This window comes from Pleurodeles waltl, chromosome 11 (assembly GCF_031143425.1).
Source record: "Pleurodeles waltl isolate 20211129_DDA chromosome 11, aPleWal1.hap1.20221129, whole genome shotgun sequence".
Classification (NCBI taxonomy): Eukaryota; Metazoa; Chordata; class Amphibia; order Caudata; family Salamandridae; genus Pleurodeles; species Pleurodeles waltl.
In genome coordinates, this window is record NC_090450.1 from 902,134,442 (window position 1) to 902,155,897 (window position 21,456).

Consider the following 21,456-nt stretch of genomic DNA (forward strand, 5'->3'; position numbering starts at 1 on the left):
AACTGCAAGAGTAACAGTTGCTCCCTCGAAGATAACCGTTTCGAATGCACGGAAAAAAGGGAACTGACGTCCGCACGTCGTCGAGGACCTCTTATTGCCTGTATGACGTCAGACGGCGTCGCGTGGGCTAGAGTGACGTCCTCGTCGACGTGCAGAGACTAGGAAGAAGATTTCCGTCGAATGCTGGCGCCATGGGAGTATTCATGAGGTGAGGAATCCACAGGTAGTTGTATCCATCAGAAAGTGCATTTACTGTCTGTTGTAAGACATATTGTAATCTTGCAGTGGGCTCACAGTCTGCCATTTGCTTACCATTGGTTGGCTTCATTGTCACGCTCATTTGTTTGTGCTTTATTTATTTGTCAGCTTCTGTTGGCTTTACTACCTCTTCTTGCATTTGTCAGTCCCCTAGAGCATGAACAATTGTATCCTTCCACTGCTCACTTTTCAGATGCTACTTTTTTCTTTAAGCACTCAATAGGAGTGCATGTGTTTATGAAGTGTTTCCCCTGTGTACTTCCTCTGGGCTTGTTTTACTCTGCCTGGGTGCTTCCCCCTCACTATTGGTGCCCTTGCCAACTTGTGCTTTTCTCTCTCTGCTTTGCATTCTCACCGGTGTGCTTCTCCCTTCGTTATACTTTGCGCTCTCTCTTGTCCATTTACTTCCCCTAGGTTCCTTTCTCTCTGTTTGCTTCCCTCCCACGTCCTCTGTATTGCTTCACCCACCCGTGCCCTTGTACCACTTGCCACAGCCCTCTTGTTCTTTTCCCACTGTCCATGACTCCAACCTCATACTGTGTTGCTTCCATCCCAACCATATTACTTTCCCCCATCCACTTGTAGTACGATTTTTCTTCTTTTTGGTTACTGATCCAACTCACATCAGTAAACAAAAAATAAAATCATTTGTGTCATTTTGTAGATGAGTGAATACTTGGTGCATGCACTTTACTTCTTCTTTTTTAGCTGTCCTGTATAGCACAGAGAATGCTATACAGCATAGCAAAAAACATTTTCAAATTCAATAGGTCCTGAAGGTGAGAACTATTCAATTTGTCAATGCTTGTTTGAAGTGTGCCCTTGCTAGGAGCAGTAGTTTGATGTCAAATGGAGTCCCCTGCAAACTGTATGACACGGAGCATGTTATGTCTCAAAATGTCAAGAGATAAAAGTGGATATGGAAATATTTTCAACTTTGCCAAGCTCTGTATCTATGTAAGGTATGCAGTTCTTTGTGTGCTCCATGGAAATGTCACCTAATCAAAACCATTTTTGGTCTTCCCTAAGACAGCACATGCGTTTACTACAAGGGGCTTGGAGCATACATGTTGCTTACCATTTGTTGGCTTCATTGTTATTTGCAACCTCCCAATTGCCCAGTATGTGCCGGATTTACTACCTCTTGTTCCGTCTGGAGCATGGACCAAGTAATGACTGCTTCATTTTGATTAGTGTCCTGCCGCTGCGATGGATGTACTATTTTTAGGTCGAGCTTTCGAGACCGGTTGTATATACTTTGTGGGCTTAGAGCCCACCCACTGCTTTTCATTTGTTTGTTTCTTGCTTGCTAATGCTCAATGCTTCCTCTTTGTCTCTCCTTTTCGTCTTTCACTTCCTCCCAAAGAGCAGGCCCCAAGTACTGTATCTTTACGCTCTGGTTGTTTATCTGTTCATTTGGGGGGATATTTTTTTTTAGGTCGAGCGCAAGCGTAGACCTCTTGTATACTATTAAGTATACTTCTTCTGTGGGCTTCCAGCTATTTCATTTGTTAGTTTCAGTGTCACTTAAAAATCCTTGCTTGCAAGTGGCCAGCCATGCCTCTTTGTCCCTCCTCCTTCTGTGTGGGAGCAGGGACCAACTACTGTATACTTACACTTCGTCTCATTTATCTGGTCTGTAGGGGACTTTTTTTTTGTTTCCTGCTCCTGTTGAGGGAAGTTTCCCTTTTCATTTGCAGAGCATTCTTGCTCTGAGCTTAGATGTAAATAAGGCTATAAATCAGGCTGTTAACTTAGTCACATTTGGTCTTTGTGGGCTCTCTGCAACCTCTCTCCGCTGCCCGGCTCCCGCCCTTCCTTAGCATGGATTTGCTTTACCATGTGTGTCTGCCTTTGGACCCCAAGGCAAAGGATTGCTTGTAATTGCTTATAGCCTAGGCACCCAGCTCTACCAGAGCTCCGTCATCCTTAGAGACAGTGCCCACTTCTGCTCCATACTGGGATCCCACTTGCAGCTCCATCAGTGCACCTCAGTTCACACACTCCAAGCCCTCAGCTGTGCCAGTGCCAGAACCCCACACACACACTGTCTGCCAGAGCATCTCAGTTCTTGCCGACAGTACACTCTGCTGCTCCAGTACTGGGACCCCAGGCGCCGCTCCATCAGTGCACCTCAGTTCACACACTCCAAGCCCCTCAGCCGTGCCATAACTCTACACACGCTGTCTGCCAGAGCACCAGCTGCTGTTCCAGTACTCAAACCTCGGGTGCAGCTCCATCAGTACACCTCAGTTCACACAGTCCAAGCCCGTGGCAGAACCCTACAGATGCTGTTTGTCAGAGCACCTCAGTTCTTAGTCAGTACACACTTCTGTTCCAGTACTGGGACCTCGGGTGCAGCTCTATCAGGGCACCTCAGTTCACACACTCCAAATCCTTCAGGTGTGCCAGGACCCTACACACTCTGTCTGCCAGAGCACCAGCTGCTGTTCCAGTACTCAAACCTCGGGTGCAGCTCCATCAGTACACCTCAGTTCACACAGTCCAAGCCCGTGGCAGAACCCTACAGATGCTGTTTGTCAGAGCACCTCAGTTCTTAGTCAGTACACTCTGCCATTCGAGTACTGTGACCTCGGGCGCAGCTTCATCAGTGCACCTCAGTCCTACCCTGGCGAGGTCACTTCCTTTCCTATACTGAGACCCTGCTTACATACAATTCCGTTACAGCAGCTCAATTATAATATTAAGGGCCTGATTACAACTTTGGCGGAGAGGGTTAATCTGTCCCAAATGTGACGGATGTCCCGCCCACTGTCTTACGAGTTCCATATGATATAATGGACTCGTAATACGGTGGGCGGGATATCCGTCACATTTGGGACGGATTAACACCCTCCGCCAAAGTTGTAATCAAGCCCTAAGTCCCACTGCCAAGCCAATAGTGGACCCAAAAGAGCAAAAACACAGCTCAGCTAGTGCATCTCAAGACTTACATCCAACACAACTGCTGATGGGAACTATCACAGCTCCTCCAGAATCCATCAATTCTAACATTCAGTTCAAGTTTCTTCTCAGAACTAAGGCTCACACACACACACACACAACCCCACCCGACTCCCCTTCGCTTCTGTGGTTCAGAGCCAAAGCCACTCCCATGCTGGGCCCCACTCGCAGCTTCACCAGGGTATCTCCAGGCTAACTCGCAAACACTGGCACGCCAATACTAGGTACCACACATAGCTCCATTAACATACCTCGTTTCTGACCTTGTGTGCCGGTTACTATCCAAGTACTGCAGCCCACATAGAACTCTGTCAGTGCACCTCAACTCTAACCTGCAGCACTCCATTAATCCAATACCAGGAATTACACGGCGCTACGTTTCTCATTCCTCACCTGCTGCCTTTCTGTTATTCTAGCACTGGGCCGGGACACAGCTCTGTCTATACCCCCAATCCTGATCTGAAGTGCCCCAATATTACTGTATTGGAGTTCACATACATCTAAGCTAATACACCTCCTGCTGTTCTGCAGTGCCCGTGATGATCCACACGGACTTCTGTTTGAGGACGTGGGGAAGCCAAATAAATCTGTTCTTAGCTGCCATCTTTATTTGGGAGAGTCTGTTCCACCTATCTCACTCCATTCTTTCCTTTACTCTGTTTACTCTCAATGTTTTCTGTCTCCCTCGCTTTTCTCTTTCCAGCTCTTAAAATCCACACGTTAACAGTTTCGCTCTCTTTTAACTGTTTATTTCTACTCCTCTCCCTTTTTTTTTTTTTATTTCCCCTCTTTCAAACTCGCAAAACGTAGTTATTTTTTTCCTTGTGTCGTTCCTCTTTTTTCTTCATCAGGCGTTCATTCTTTCATTATTTTTTCCTCTTCCCTTCATTCTTTCTTTACCCTTTTTATTTGCTCTTTCCTTTGACTCAGTATGCGTCCTTTCACTTTTTTTTTTTAATCCTTCTTCCTTCCTCTAGATGTTTTTCTTATCTTTATCTGTAAATTCATGTTTTACTATAAATCCCTTTTTCCCCCCGACTGTATGTGGAAGCCACAAGTTACTTGTCGGGACCTGAAGAATCAAAGTGCTTTTTCCATTCTGTGTCTGTGGGAAATGTGTCAGTATATACATGCCCTGGTTCTTTCACTGCTTGTTTCTCTCACCATCTCTCTCTTTAATGTTCATTTTTCTCTTTCTTTTCACACTTCATTATCTTTTTCTCTTTATCTTTCGTTCGCTAGCACCCTTCCCTTCTTTCTTTTGTCTCACAGGTTTGCTCTATTTCTTCTTAGTTGCGTTTTCATTTTCTCGTTCTTTCTTTCGCTTTTTTTATTTCTTTGCGACCCCTTCTCTTTCTTCCTTTAGTCTGTTGTATTCCTTTTGCTTCTCTTTTTCTGCCCCATCTGCTTTCTCTCCTGAGGCCTAGTTATCAATGGAGCAACAGGTGCAGTAGCACCGGGCCCCAGAGACCTACACACCTCACTCAACTCTAATAACTTCTCTATTTTCCTACCGGAATTCTAGTCAACCACTTTCCTTTGTTACTCCAGGGCCCTTGACACTGTTACTACACCACTTGTCCTCTCCATCTTTACTCCCGACTATCTCTTTCCTATCTCTTTCTTTTCACCCTCCAATCCGTCCCAAATGATATTTTTGTTATGCTGTATTGAGCATTACACTTTAATGCCAAAAGTTTTTTTCTGATAAAGGTTTATATGATAATTGTCTACGTTTTAAGATAGCGGAAGAAGGTAAATGGAAGTGCTTTAGTTAAATGCTGGGCCACTGGAATTATATGGCAGGAAAAGATGAAATTATGAGGCAGGGCTGACCAATTTATGTGGCAAGAAAAGTCCAATTATAAATTTACAATGCCAATAGTTCTAACTCAAGAAAATGTGAGACTTACTGCATTGCAAATGCTTGTTTTTTTTTTTCTTCCCTGCATTTGTTACACTGTGGGTGCGTGTTCAGTTTCACTCCCTCCTTCCCCTGTAGTTGCTGCCATGCTTCCCACACCTCTGCATTCCGCTACTTGCCGACACTGCTTGTGTTCTGTTCCATGTACCATGCACCTTTTATTTTACCAGCAAGGCGCCCCTTCACACCCACCGAGCTTCAGGTTTCACCATGGCGGCGGTGTGCCTAACTTTAATCTACACGGGCGCTTCATGCTTCAGCACAGGCTCGCCTTCACGTTTCAGCACCGTGCCAGTCGGGCAAAATAACCCGTTCTCGGTCTGTCCCTGTGTGTTTATTAGCGTTGTTATGGGCAATTGAGCTGTCTCTTTAAACAAAAAGAACTGTGTAGCAGCCTTCGCTCAAAAATGGTGCCGATAGCCACGCTGGGTTTCTGTCCCGCCCTTGTGCTCGGTGTCTGCTGTATGCTTCCTACGGCGTCTTGGTGGGCGGGGCTTCCTATGGTGTCTTGGTGGGCGTGGCGGCCCTCAGCGTGTCTTCCTGCTGGACTTCTTCAGGTATGTTGCATCCTTCGAGGTCGGGACGGGCAGGTAAGGTGGCAGATGTGGCCTTGCCGTGGGGTTAGACCAGCGGGCGCTTTATTTCTTCTAAGTTCTTCTTTGAAGTGTAGCAACGTTCAAGCACTGATGCAGACGGCCACATGGGGCTACGGTCCCACCTCTATATGTGGCGATTGCTGCCTCCTTCCTATGGCATCTGGGGTGGGTTGCAAAGCTCTCAGCGTGTCTTCCTGCTGGCCTTCTCCGGGTGTGAGGGCTCTCGAGGTCGAGACGGGCAGGTAAGGCCAGCAGGAGCCTTATTTCTTCTATGCTGCTGATGTTCGCCAGCTGGAGCTTTAAATGAGTTTCTGTGGTCCTCTTTGTTGCCTGGTGTGATTGTCACCCTTCTGCGCTATTCGTCCCATTAGCTACTGTGGGACTCCAGCAGCAGGGGTGCTTAAAATGGTCTTCCCTTGCCCCCCCTCCCCCCGGGTAATTTTTAAGCCTGCTCTGCCTTTGTCTGGCGGGATTTGCATCCTTTTTTAAAAACTTTATTTAACCCTTTAGTTTCATTTTGGTTAGCAAATGCAACACAATACAGAAAGCAGTCCGTGGAGTTTAGGAAAGAATGTACATCAATTACACCATAAAGTTATGCATTTTCAGCCAATTTGAAGTTCCTTTGTCCCTGTGGCCACCAACCAAATAAATTCTCTCAAAAACCCCCAGGGTATGTGCAATACATCAGCATACTTTAGTATGACAGGGCTGTTCCCCTCTCTACATTAGAGTCATCATCCCTGTCTGCATCTGAGCCGGAACTGTCAGTTAAGCTTAATTCAGCATTGGGTTTGAATAGTGTGTTGCATAGTGTCCTACACCTCCCAATGTCCTCAGCTACCTTATCATATTTCCTGGTTATCCTCATGTGGATATCCTCTGCCAAGGTCCATTCCTGTACATCACTGCCAGCTATCTCTCTCGTGTGACCTCTGCCCCACCCATGTGATGGCTATCCTGTGCCTTACCATCACCAGAGCAAGCTGCAAGAATTTATGTCATCTTCCTGCCCTTCTGTCATTCAATGTCACCCAATAAACAGCTCCGTGGGGTAGGAGCAGTGTTAATGTGTGTGTCTCGTTTGAGATCTTTAACCACCTGCATCCAATAGGTCTGCACCCTCTGGCACTGTGCAAGCTAAGTGTAAGAAATTGTTCCCCAACTCTTCGCATCTGCTGCAACTATCTGTGTGTGCAGGGAATATACGGTGCTGAGCCTTTACGTTGAGATAAGTCCTACGAAGGGAATTGTAGTGCACCAATTTAAAACGGGCATACTCAAGACTGATTGCGTTAGTTTACTGACCCTTCAATCAGTGGAGTGTCTAAGTCCATGTCCCTTGCAGCCTGAGATTGCAAGGGACGATGCCACGGCATCTGTGTGCATGGCCCTGTATAACTGAACTATCAAGTGACAGCCTGCTCTGCAGGTCAGGAGGAGAGAGAGAGAGTGTGTGTGTGTGTGTGTGTGTGTTTTTGTATTAGAGGTCAAACCACTGTATTTCCAACCCCCATCCTCATACAGTTTCTTCAGCGTCAACAATGCTACCCTGCTATGACTGCCTGCCCACATTAGTAAAATGAGCAGCGAGTCTAATTGTTTATATACCTTAGTGGGTAACGGGTACAATAAATTCTGTAAAACATACAGACATCCAGTAGCATCATAATTTCAGTTATGGTCAGTCTACCCCTCAGAGAGCTAAGCAGTGTGTTCTAGAAGGACACTGACCACATCAGGGACTCTAGAACCTTCTATATATTGTGCTGTAGCTGCAATGTTTTGGTGTGGGCTACCTTGATACCGATATATCGGAAATGTGACAATTCTCAGCACAGTCCCACATCAAGCAGTTGTTCCACCGCCATTCCGACCAGCTCCAAAAGAGAGAACAATAAGGACCGGGATGTGGAATTCCTGTTGCCCAGGACATATTGTTTGGGGTCAAGGGCAACAAGTTTTCATGTTTATTTTTCCCTTCGGACAATTAGGCCCAACCCCCTGCAGCACAAACCCTTTGGCTGTCAATTTACAGGGAAGGGAACTGTCTGCAGTTGAATTAATATTTGTGTTCATATGTTAATGTTGTTTGAACTTGCATTGATGGTTCATTGATGCAAAGCCAATATTATTAGGGTGAGCACTCTAAATAAACGTTGTAAGATCACACTGCACTACTAGACAGTGGTTCCAGTAAAAAAGAAAAGTGCACACACGCTTGAAAAGTTTAACGATACAAGGCTATGTAAAATGCTCCCAAAATGCTGTCTGATTAGATGCAAATGTTTGCAGAAGCTTGTAAGCAAGATTGACGATGCTTTGTTTTCAGAATAATATGTTTCGAAAAAAATGCAAGTAGAAAAAAAGTTTTGCTAAATTACTCTGAAATTTTAGGTACTGTTTCTTTGAAGCATCATTTCGTAAAATGTGTTATTGCATGCTAGTATTTTAAAAAAATATTCATAATGGAAAATCAGTGTAACCGTTTTCAACAAGATTATGGGAAATATGAAAATAAACAAGACTGGCAAAGCCAACCGATCAAACATTGGTTGTCAGTCTTTTGGTTTTGTCAATGCGTGTCTTGTTTTGACATGGCTTTTGTAACACTTCATTGTTGTGAGAACTGCCAGGCCCTCACCATTGTAACAAACTTTGGCAAAAAAAAAAAAGTTTTTTTTGGTCACAAAAAGCACACATTGCCAAAGTAGTTCCTGGCATTGAACAAAACTACTTTGTGTGCGAATATGCTCCTTCTGGAAGAGCAGAATACTATTACTCACAGTAAAGCCAGCCGATAGATAGAGAAATAGAATTTTAATAAAAACAAAATGTCTTGGTCAACGTCAGGCCTAATTAGGGGCCCAATTCTTAAAGTCACAAAAGTGCACCAATGGTATATGTCTTTGAATTTGTGTCTTTCATGAATTCACAAGAATTTACAGAAATAGACCAGGAAATTGTACTCCTAGAAAATATTTGTCAACTGTATTTTAACATGAGCAAAAATATATGTGTAGAATTGCTCATGCAAAAATCTATTGAGCGTTTACAAGTTCACAACCACTTTTTTCCCCAACCCTGGAAGGACTTCTGCTTCTGCCCTTGTCAGGAATAAACTTCCAACCTTTCTCAGTTTGGAAAAGGTTAGAGGAGTGCTGGTGAAAATCCTTAAAACATGTAAGTTAGTAGTTTGTACAGACTCAAAGGCATTCCAGCCCTGGAACTATTGCTTACAGCTTCCTCCAGCCCCAGCATGTAGATCTGCGGAAAGGTGGTAAAATAAGGAAATTGCTATAGTAGGGCTTGAAACTGCTAGTATTCAAGTCCTACTATAGTATTAGTCCTGGCATAATCAGAGAGGCTATTATTAGAGCTCTTACATAATGAGATTGCTGCCATAATTTGGTGCCGCAGTCTGTGGCACCAAAGGGACAAGTAGATTTAAGAAGCAACCTGTCCCACGGACAAGTAGATATTTTATTAAATTCCACACCCCTGTTGAGGTACTGCTGTGTCATCTGTGTACCTCAGCAGCGCACCATGCCAAGCCAACCCCCGCCGCAGGCAATCAGTATCACTGCACAAGCCAAGGCCCTGTCTGGCCGCACGGCAGGCCCCTGCAGTCTCAGCCCCAACAGGTTGATGCGCACAGTCAGTTCACAATTGCTGAGCACGCCCTGTGTCTCCAATAGGCAGCCCAAGCCAGAAGGTTGGCTGTTTCACCTTCCTACTGGGTGATAATTGTTAGTTTTTTCTCACCTGGGGGCAAACAGTGCTTTCGGCCATATAGGTAGTGCCGAATCCGGAGACAATCAGTCCTACAGCAGTAAGTGCCGCGTGGGGCAGCGCCCAGTGATGCGCTTTCCTGCAGCCAACAAAACGTTATCAGTGCTGTAAGTCCTGCTCCGGCCACTTCCCCAGTGAAGACACCAGTAGCAGGGCATGTCAGTCTGGCAGTTCAAGAGACGGGGCGTGGCAGTCCCGCCTCAGGTCTCCGATCTCATTGGGATGGCATCCTCCACAGCAGTCCGATACCTGGTACAGCTGGTAGACGCAGTCTCTCCTGTGTCGGGACGCCGCACTCAGGCCCTGCAGCAAACCGTGAGCCAGTGAAGCGCTGCACAGCAAGCAGAGGCCCAACTCCACACAGCTCCGGGAAGACTTGAACGTGCGGTCTTCCATTTTTGCACCGCCATCACGGGAGAGGCCCTTTGTGTGCAATCACGAGGAGGCTACAACTCGAAGGTTCACAAGGCCATAGTTTAGCACGATTGTGAATGATTTTGCAGAGTGGCTGGCCAGGAGCTCACATCCTGTTGGCCATGTTTCTAGGCCACGCCCTGCGCCCTTTTGATTTGGCACCATTTTCTCCATGCCCTCCTTCCTTCCCCTCCTCGGTGCCACTTCCGGCCTTTTGTTTTCCAGTTCAGTTCACCCCAATCATGCCCATTCCACTCAATCCAGCCCATCCCACTCAAATCAATCCAATCCATCCCACTCCAGTCAAATCCATTCTATCCAGCCCAATCCACTACACTTCAGTCCAATTTACCCCACCTCAGTGCAATCAACCCCACTCTAATACATCCTACTCCACTCTAGTCCCATTCACCCCACTCTACTTCACTTCAATCCACCATATCCCAGTTCAATCTACCCCACTCCATTCCCCCCACCCCAATCTTTCCAATTCAGTTCAATCCACCCTACTCCAGTCCACTCCAATACACCCCACTCAAAACCACTCCAATGCCATCCACTTCACCCTAGTGCTATCACTTCAGCCCAATTTACCCGCCCCAATCCACTCCAATCCATCTCACCCTATTTCAGTCCACCCCACTCCATCCCACTACCTCAATCCACTCCAACCCACTCCACCCACAACACTTTCTACCAATTAACTCAACTCTCCTCCACTCAAGTCTACGACACTCTACTCCCCCATTCCACTCTACAACACTTTACTTGCCCACCCCACAACACTCCACACCACTTACTTTTAGCCATGCTGAATAGCAGCCACACTGATGTACAACATGGCAAAAACACATTGCCAAATCCAATAGTTCTTGTATAGATGAGACCGATTGGCTTTGCCAATACTTAGGTCGAGCTTTAGAGACCTGTTGTATATATTTCTTTGTGGGCTTATAGCCTGCCTACTGCTTTTCATTTCATTTGCAAGCGTCAAGAAATCAGAGGTCTTAAATAAGAAATTATGAAAACATTTTATTTTGTAAAATTATTTAAACACATGCAAAAACCACGATTCAAAACATTTGTTCAAAGTTTAAATAAAAGTGTATTTTAAGTTATATATAAGGTAACAAAAATGCTTATAACACTTTTATTATAACTTTTCAACATGCTGCACAGCACCCACACTGCTCTACTTCAAATCTTAAAAACATTGGCAAAGCCAATGGCTCTGGCTAAACACATAAGGTTCCAAAAGCGAGTCCTATTGGCTATGCCAATGCATGTTTTCTTTCTTATTCCTCTGTGGTCATTGCCCGTTTTGATTCTTGCTGTATGTGTTGCTTTTTCCCTCCCACTCTCCTGTTGTGTCTTTTTTCCCTCCTATAGTCCGTGTTGCTTCTTGGACATCTGTGTTGCTTCTTCCTTCCCAATGCCTGCGTCACTTCTTCCCTTCCATTGTCTGTGTCGCTTCTTTCCTTCCACCTCCCATGCTCAGTGTTCCTTTTCCCCTAACCCATTGTTTTTGATGCCCCCTCCCACTCGCCATAAGGAAAAATAACACTATGACGTGGTTAGTGCTGGCTGCATCATACCACTTTTTTTTATCGTCATGTTGTCCATGTTTCCTATTCCCTCCCTCTCACTTCCGCTGGTCGCGTTCTTCTCCTACCTACCATAAGAAAAAAAAATGCTATGATTCAGCCAGCACAGGCCGCATCATATTGTTCTTTTTCTAACTTTTAGCCACGCTGTATTGTCACACTGCTGTACAACAAATACAGGACTTTGTCAAAGCCAATAGTTCTCACATAGGCAAGACATATTAGGTTTGCCAATGATTGTTCACACAGGAACCTGCATGTTTTTGCCCAGTATCTCACCCGTAGATTTTCATCAGAAACAGCGCATCTCAAGATTTTCATCAGAAACTGCACATCTCATAATCCCGATAGGGCTGATAATGCCTGTATCTAGTTCCATCTGGATTACCTGGGTTACACAGAATGTGGCCTTTAGTCTCTACTACCCATGCTATATTACAAAAAACACAAATCTGTGGCCTACATCAGTGGTTCCCAACCTTCTGACTTCTCTGGATCCCCACATTATCATTACTGGTACCCGGGACACCCATTAAATCATTAGTGGACTCTGGGGACGCCCCGCTGAGTCATTACTGAAAGCTGAAGACCCCAGTCTAAACACTGTTGATTTGAAATCCAAAACAATACACGAAAAATACAGAAACAAGCATTCAAACACATACACAAATGATAACATTGTATTTAACTTGCAAATAAATATAAATAAAAAAATAATTTTGTTAGGGAGGTTGGAGCTTTTCTAAATTCAGCTGAAGCCACACATCATCCTTACTATATTTTGTTTGATGCACCTTCATTGCTCCCAAGAATCAATCTGAGGACACTCATTTAATTTTCAGCCTCCAATTTCAAATTCCTTGAAATTTACAGTAGGTTTTAAAATTCAATTGTACATTTAGCCACTTTAATTATAAACAATTTATTAATTTTCTAATATTATTTCATTTTCTAAGCTGTCATGGACCCCCCCCCCTGAGGAGGCTTCGCGGACCTCCCGGGGTCCCCGTCACCAGGTTGGAAACCACTGGCTTACATGTTAAAAGCAATAGTCAGTTGAGTCCTCTTCTGAACTTTTTTTTGTAATGACTGACACCACTTAGGGCTGGCTTTGGGGCGGTGCAAAAGCATGTGGCGCTGACTTTGGTCCACCAGTTTTTAGGCAAGAATAAAAATAACTCCGGTGATTAATGTGCCCACTGTTGAGAAATCAAATGTTGTCTAGTGATAGTTTAGATTCATAATAAAGTAATGCAGAGGGTTAATGTGTTTGCTGCAAAAAACGTGTACTGTGCAACTGTTAGTGAACTATGAATAGAGCTATTAAAAAATAAAACTTTTATCAGAGGGAGGCTATAGAGATATGGGGGGGGCACTGGTACAGAGTGGTAGTGAGGGAATCCACAGCGAAAGTGGTAAGGGTTGGGTGCAACAACAAAAAAACAAGCATTTTCAATGCAACGGGGCTCGCATTTGCTCGAGTTGGAGCTATTTGCGTTGTAAACTCCTCACCTAACTTTTCTTGACACACAAATTAAAAGAAAAAAAAACCAGCACGATCGCACTGAAATTGAAAACGAAAAAACGGAGCGCGATTGCGCTATGTAAACCCCAGCGCGATCGCGCTGCGAGGAAAATTAACAGATAAAGTAGTCCAGAAACCAGGCTCAAAACATCGCGCCTCATATGTTTCTAGTAGTTTACCGGTGCTGTGTAGGTGGGCTAAACACCGGAAAAGGCATGATGTATGCATGCCTTTCACAAATGAAGGCAAGCAGATTTTAAAGAGGTAGCCCAGGAACCAATGAAAGAGACTGAGGTGCCATGGGCATAGTTTGAAGCCCAAAGAGAGGTTACTTTATGGACGGGGCTCGCCCATAAAAAAGGACTGTTGCACCAAGCGCCACCAGCCCTGGTGCCATTGACCAGAGATTACGCACATATCGCTCCAGTTAAGTGCATTAACCACCGACCCTACCTTACACGTGGTGTACCAGGAGACCTGTGGGACACACTTCCGCCTCCGCAACACGTGTCAGAGCCCCTAAGCCATATTAAAATATTTTCTGTTTGTAACCAAAGGAGAAAATGCCGGAGCAACACAAGTGCATCAAACAATTTCCGAAACTGCTTGTAACAATCACAACCGATCTATTTGCGGGCTGCACTTCAGATCACAGCCATGAAAAATGAATGGAAGACATTCGCCTTATGTGTAACTGACAAATGTTAACGGAAGGGCTCGGAGTGGCAGTCTTTCTCTCGTGCGCACGCGCAGATTCTCTGCTTATGTACATACGCAGATATCAGCGTTCGCGCTTCCCCTCACAAACTGACCAATTAGATGAAAAGCTAGCGCAGCGGAGCCACATTCACTTCCTCTTTAGTTCCAGAGACGCTTTCTGAAACCCGAAAACTTGTCTTCACGCGATTGGTCAAAATCAGCACCAACGTTAATCCGTCACTTCCGCATTGGTTGTTTCTCAGCTACAGCAGGTGATTTACAATATATATATAAAATATTATTAATGGTAGCAAAAGCGGCCAACGAAATAAGCGATTTATAGCGGAAGAAATGACTGCAGCAGTGCAGCCGCAATGACCGTTATTTTAATAGGGAATCCGCCTCAGTTGTCAGTCAAGAATGAGCGGCAAGATTTAAGCAACTCATTTTGTACTAAAACATGAGCGCAACCGCAGCAGGCAGCTCACTAAGCAGAGTGAGGCGACAACGTGAGAAAGGAGTGAATTTAAATCAGTATTTTTTTATAACGGTGTGAGGTAGAACAAGAGCCGTGACGCACAAACCTAAACCGATTGCGATGAAAACAAAAGCATTAAGTAGGAAGGGCGGAAACAATTAAGGATTATCTCGGCACGTTTACCTTTGAGAAGGTGATGGTGTCTAGAGGCAAGGCTCCCTTGGTATGTAGAGCAAAGCTGCTTTTGAAACATAACGCTAATATAAGTAGCGCGAGAGACACAGCAGCACCTCTGCCTGACGCAGCCATGGCGAGAATGAGTCACATGAGCAGATCGATGCCTGGTGGGTGGGAGGATGGGCAACATCACGCGTGCATCATGTATTTTCGGCAACTCTATGATCTCTCAGCAACCATGCAGAGAAAGACAGTTGTCAACCATGAGTTACAATTATATTACTAGAATACTAAGAAAACTGTGAAATCACAAGAAACGGAATTTACCCATTTTATTTTCATGTTCCACATGGATAGCATACCGACACACCTTATACAGCAATCCATAAAGGTGAGGATGCATTCTCTTATATTCTTAAGGCTTTGTAACACAGCCATAGAAAAATACATGTACAGATTATAGTACCTAAGGTACATTGATAACAAAACTATAAGATCTAGGATCAGTAAGGACAGTATATTGGTATAAACAACACTTGTAACATTATGTAACTCGCCTCTTCGTACTGCAAGGTAGTCTTTCTTTGTATAAACCAACCATTCTTGCTTTTCTTCTAAAACTTGAGAAATATCAAACTCTGTGACCATTCAACAATATTGATATTACAGTGGTAGTTGTAGGGTGTGCAAGAAGAAAACAACATATCCCATAAATTCAGTTTAACAGATACAGGTGCGATAATTTGCACCTCCCTGTTCTTAGTAGATTTGAATACTCTAGTTCATTTCTGGGATAAAATTTTTGATTCTATGTCAGGACCGCAGGCTTTCGATCTTGCCAGTTCAAAGCTTATCAACAATCATTTTAAAAGGGTTATTTACTAACTTTAAACATAACTTCTTAAACAGTGAATTTAAGCTCAATCTGCCATGCGTATGATATCCTCTGATCAAGCTCCCATATTAAGAGATTTTGAACCCATATCTTCCTTGATAGAGTGGGAAACGAACATTAAAGTTTCAATGCCCGCCTCATCCAAAATCCATCAAAACCAAAGAGTTAGGGGTAGACAAGAAACAGGCCCCTGCAGTGTATTGATCAACAATTGTCCAGAAGGAAAGGTTCTGAAAGGTGAAGCGAATCTCTCATATTCTTTTAGGCAATGAAGTACACATAGTTCTTGGTCTCCTAAAAGGGTAGAAAGGAAGACATGTCTCGAGGTTGATTTCGTCTTTTTGGGAATTATAAATAAAACTCCTTCTGGAGTGAAGGACCTACCTGGAAGCTTTAGTGCTCAAACATTCAACACTCTCTTGAAGGAGCCATTTTGGCAGAACGTTGTTTGATAGATAATAGACTATTGTAAGGCAACAATTGAAGAAATTAACACACTACAATATGTCCCATATGCTCAGTATTTCGGTTGAGGAGGAGCAGAAAATGTGATACCCTTTAAAGTTGGGCACAAAAAGGGTGGTCTCCCATGGGTCTGTTAGCAATTGGAATTTGCCTGCAAATATACAGATCAATAGGAATTTATAGTCCTGTAGGATAGTCTTTCTGATAGTAAGGACACAAGGAAATTTGAATTAGCACTTATATCTGCTGCCATGGGATCCAAACTTCTTTTCACACACCAGCGAGACCACCTATTTCAGAATTATTTGTACCTATTGTGAGTTGCATATGAACAGGCCTTATCAATGAACTCAAGAGCTTGTTCTTAAAATCCTGGGACTTGACAATGTGTTTGGAAAGTCTCCAGCATACAAGCCCCAGTGTCAGCTAATGATGATTGACCAATGGATGGGGCTGGCCTAGAGAATCCAGAAGGAGATATGGAAGAATAACAGGAGGTTGCATCAGCGCTCCAGGAGAAGGGTGAACCAACTCTGTCTTCTCCACGATGGTGAAATCAGGATCAGTTCTGCTTGTTGTTTCCTGACTATGAGCCCTACCCTTAGAATCATGGAGAAGGGTGAGAAGACATAGTTCAAAACCCTTCCAACCCTTGAAAGTTATCTGTTGCTACTCCCAGAGAATACAATCTACAACTGAAGAACAGAAGTAACTGGAAAGTCAGTCGAGATGCACAGAGGTGTGTACGACAAGTGCGTCATTTCAACATTATCATGGAAAACAAAGATGAATTCATTTTCCATCCACTGGAATAATTAAGGAAAAATTAATTCCAATCGGACAAAGAATTATTTTTGCCTGGGAGATACACAACTACAATCAGGAGGTTGTGAGTCAGGAAGTATTGCCAGAAGTCTGATCATCTTTGCTGGCAGACAGAACTTTGTTTGTCCAAGGCCACTGACATAGTAGACCACTAAGACGTTGCACACTTATAAATAATGCAACAGCTGCTTCACTGAGGAGCTAATGAATGGATCTCAAAAGATCCTGCTAAAAGTTTGAGACAGTTAATAGGCAGGTAAAGTTCTTCTTTGGATCACCTGCTTCCTGTGAATAGATCTCCACACCTCGCGCCCTAGCCAATGTGACTTGTGTCTGATTCTGTCACCATGTACGGAATAAGACTGAAAATGTCCCTCCTTTTCCAACATCCTTGTGATTGAGCCACCACTTCTGTTATTGTCTCACTTCTGTGGTAAATTGAATCTGGGCTGAGTAAGAAAGTCCCTTCTATAACTGGTGTATCTTGCGCCACTGAAGAGCCCAGTAATGTAGTGGGGCCGAAAGGATTGTTTGGTTAGAGGATTGTTTTTTTCAGGACTTTGAGAATCTCTTTCTTGATGGTTTGGAGATTGTATGTTGGAAAAGCTAGGTTGGCACAGACAGAGTCTATTGCAAAACCTAGGAAGGTAATTTGCCTGGAAGGATTTAAAACTGATTTGGGGTAATTTAGGACGAACCCTCCAAGAGAGTAGTTAGAGCTAGTTGTTTCTTTAGTAGTTGGGGATCTGATGCCATGAGAAGGATGTTGTCTAAGTAGATAATGAGGTGAAGACCTCTGGCTCGTACACACTTTGTTACATTTTTGAGCAACCTGGTAAATTACGAAGGAGAGGAAGAGAATCCAAAAGGCAATGCCAGGCATTTGTATGGAGTCTGTTGCCGTTTGAATTGGAGAAAACAGCGATAAGGAGTTAAAATTGTGACTGATGGTAATCGTCTTCCAGGTCTAGCCTGAACATGAAGTCAGCTTCCCTTAAGAGGTCTCTCAACAATTGTTTTCCCTCCATCTTGAACTGCCTGTAAAGATCCAGGCATTGAACTCCTTGAGGTTGATAAGTAGACAAGAGCCTTTGCCTTGTTTGCCTATGAGAAAAATGTTGCTTAGAAAACCCCAGGTATGGGGTGACAAGTAGCTAAGGCTAGTTTTTGGAGTAGAGACGAGATCTATTAATCTATGAGCAGTTTATTTTTTTGATACAGTTATAATCTGTTTGAGGGGGGATGTCTAAATGGGTTTTGCATAAAATCCTAGGTGGAAACCCGGACCCATGCATTTTGTATGATCTGCTTCCAAACATAAAAGTAGTTTTGTATCCTCCCTCCCCCAACTCTGGATTGAAAGAAGGGAGATACTTATCCTGAAAGGTGGTATTGCATTGGAAAGGGCTTCTACAATCCCTGATTCTTGATGAAAAGAAGGGGATCCCTTCTGATTATCATTCCAGCCATACTGATGCTGTGAGTTCCCTCTGTACGAAGGAGCCTGATAGGTGAAGCAGCCCTTTCCTCTGCTATCGCTGCAGGAAAGGTGAGGCTGGAAAACCTTCTTCAGTGCCGATTAGGCTTTGTCTAGTGATGTAAAAGTGTTAAAAGAACAAGCTAAATTAGTTACAAAAGAATTGCCAAACAACAGACCATCAGCCGACAGGCCTGGCCCAGTCACCAAATCACATAGTTTAGGATCCGGATCAAGGAGAATGAATCAGTGACATTCGGATGACAACGCACAGCTTGCATTCCCAAGGAGACAAATGTCACATTGATCCCAACCTGTCAGGATAACCTGATCAAAAGGAGTATTTTGTTCTTTTGCAGTACATGCTTTTCCTCAGTATGTTAGCAAGGGGTCCTGACAGACCAGTAGTTAATCCCGACAAGCTTTCTAGGACCTGTAAATGCTCTTTTTGGGGTCTTTTATGAACTTCCTTAAAGAGGTAGATAGCTTCGAATTTATGCCTGAGGTCATGCTCATTTTACCTGGTAGAGAGAAGTGAAGACCTGAGTTTACTACAAACCTCTTTGAGATATGGCTTGTGTAATCTGTTTTGTAAAAAAGCAGAGGTCTTCGGGGACAGCATCCACTCTGGAAAAGATGGATGAATTATTTTTTCGGGGTCAGATGCCTCCCCTCCCTCAAGAGGTGTGAAGGAGGATTGCAATGACCCTCTCCAGTGTAATTCTTCTCTTTCTTCATGTCTTGTCTTTTTGGGTACTGGGAGCCAAGAACGAAAATTTTCATCCTCAGAGACATCACGCTTGACGCCAGCCTGTCTTAACAACGTTTGGAAAAGAGGTTACACTATCTGTCATGTCTTCCTCCTCTGTCTCATCTGGTTTGTGTACTAGGGCTTCTATGTATGCCTTTTTTAGGTCCTCCAAAGAATCCTGTTTCACCTGTGATTTCTTAGATTTGTTTAGTCTTTGGAGAGACTGTTTGTGAGGTCCCAGTTGGGAAAGGTGTGTGAGGGGAGTGGGGGTTTAGGAAGACCAGCAGAAAAGACTTTTAGCTTCTAGGTCACTGGACCGAGAGATAAAGTAATTTATATTTGTAAGTAATTTTGAAAGATTTAATCAAGAGCTGAGCGGTCTCAGCACAAAACAAAATCTTTAGCATTATCAGCTGTCAAGTGGAATGTTTGCAGTATTGGTTTGTGACACTGTGAATGTCACCAGTCTGGCAGAATCAAATTTAGTCCCCAGTAATAGGCACCTAATAGCCAGGGTTACGAGGCATAGTTACTTTAGGGTATGCGTTAAATTGAGATAACTATAACTGGTGAATTTCAGTGGTCTTGTAAGTTTTAAACTTTAAGTTTAACTGACATTTTCACCTAACTGTAACATCCCTTTACCCTTGTGTTTTTTTCAGGAAATATATATATAAAACGCAAAATAAACACACAATATGCACACAACCAAGAGTGCTTGCTTCCTTCTTTGATTAAGGAGCGGATGTGAATGATACATACATATTATTATTATTATATATATATATATATATATATATATATATACATATATATATATATATGTATATATATATATATTTACTGAAAAAAACAAAGGTTACTGGGACGTCATAGTTAGGAAATAGAATAAAAAAAATATAGAAATTCATTTAAAAAACCAAAGGTTACAGGGACGTTATAGTTAACATCACTAATAAAATAAATAAAATGTGAGCCTATCAAAGATGTCATGAGCGCCATAATTTGTCGGGTAATTAGCAGTGCATGGCAAGGGCACAAGTTATAGTTACCCTAGGGCACGAGTTCTAGTTATTTGAGATAACTCTAACTATAACAGGTGAGTTTCTATGTTTTTGTATGTGGCGGTTCCCAGGGCCGCGGGGGTGGAGTCGGGAACTTGTAAAAACAAAGCACGGGAGCCCGCGCTTGTTTTAAAAAAAAAGTTTTGTAATTTCCACAAATTTGCGACATCGTCGCAAAATAGCTGCAATTTTTAAAAAAGTGTTTTTTAACCTGGGGGTTGGGGGGCCTACACCAGAGCTAAGGGGTCAGGGTGACTCTCCCCTGGCCACTTGTGTTGGCAGCCAATCAGAGCTCTGCATTTCCCTGCACAAGCTCGTCATTATTTGCGATGTTGTCGCAAACAGCGATATCCAAATTTATTTTGCCTTTAATTTCTCAAAAACTACTGAACAGATTTACACCAAATAAGTAAAAGCACAATCTACGTATTGGGAGCTAGCTTTCTTTCAAATTTGGTGTTATTCTGTCCAGTGGTTTGGGCTGTAGTCGCGTTGAAAGATCCTAGGGGAATTAACAGAGGGGAACTTAACTTTTTTGATTCCTCTCCCCCCCCCTTTTCTCGCATCCCGCTTCACGGATCACCTCAAAAGTTTCACTGCATAACAAGAATCACCGGCACACTTATTTTTGGAGAATTTCGTGAAGATTCGTCAAATGGTGCCAAAGATATAGGCAAGTCAAAAAACACTTTTTCTATGGAAACATGGTTTAAAATATAACTACCTACTGGTGACAGCCATAGGTAATGTAACCTATCATCTGCACAGTGTTCAATCTGTACATAACTGTTCAGCGAAAACTAAGTTTCTCCAGCTACCCAAGCCCTGTTACATAAGTAATGCATTACTACAGACAGTCTTTACCTGTATCAAACTCCTGACAGTCACTGAATGTACACTGAGAAAGGAAGTGGATATGAGTAGAAAAGTGGGTACTGTTACCACCTTTTACTCTATGGAGAGAGTTTGCTCTATACCACACTGTTTGCAGACAGTAAAACTCTCATAAGAAATACACCATGGAGTATTAAAAAGTATCTAAGTACAGTGTACATTCTGTGCAAAACTTGTCCAAAGTGCGACTGTACACTTAAAATAAGCAAGGCCTGAAGGCATTAAAGATCATACCACCTGCAGCCGTATTCTGAAGGAAAATGTGCACATGTACATAGCTTAGTACCTGGTGCACTTAGTCTTCTATGTTAAGTAGAAATTCTCATGTTGAGACAATTCTGTCTAATCACTCAAGGCGGCTTACAATGCTTAGTATGCAGTACGTAGGATCTTTGTAGACACAAAAAGTGTGTGGGGGTATAGGGAATAGGTCTCTTATAGCGTATTCAGTGTGCGCCAGTTAGGCGATTGCCTTCGTGGACATGGAGGGACGGGAGTGGCAGTTGGGTGTGTGAGGGAGTTACCTTTACGGACTAGGTGGTCTCACACACATTATAGTATCATGCTTATTCATATGACCACCTAGCCCCACCCAGGTAAGATGATACTACCTGGGTGGTCTCAACCTCATTGTTAAAAGAACTCAGAGGGAGT

At 43.5% G+C, this 21,456-nt stretch overlaps 1 protein-coding gene across 1 annotated transcript in view; it reads right to left on the reverse strand.

The window, feature by feature from the left end:
* Positions 1 to 14,592, reverse strand: part of ERP29 (endoplasmic reticulum protein 29) — a 109,756-nt gene extending 95,164 nt beyond the window's left edge. Inside the window, exon 1 of the mRNA XM_069214821.1 lies at positions 14,438 to 14,592. Within this exon, the coding sequence (XP_069070922.1) occupies positions 14,438 to 14,563 (126 nt within the window). The 5' untranslated portion in view covers positions 14,564 to 14,592. The remainder of the gene's footprint in view (positions 1 to 14,437) is intronic.
* Between the last annotated feature and the right edge of the window lie 6,864 nt (positions 14,593 to 21,456).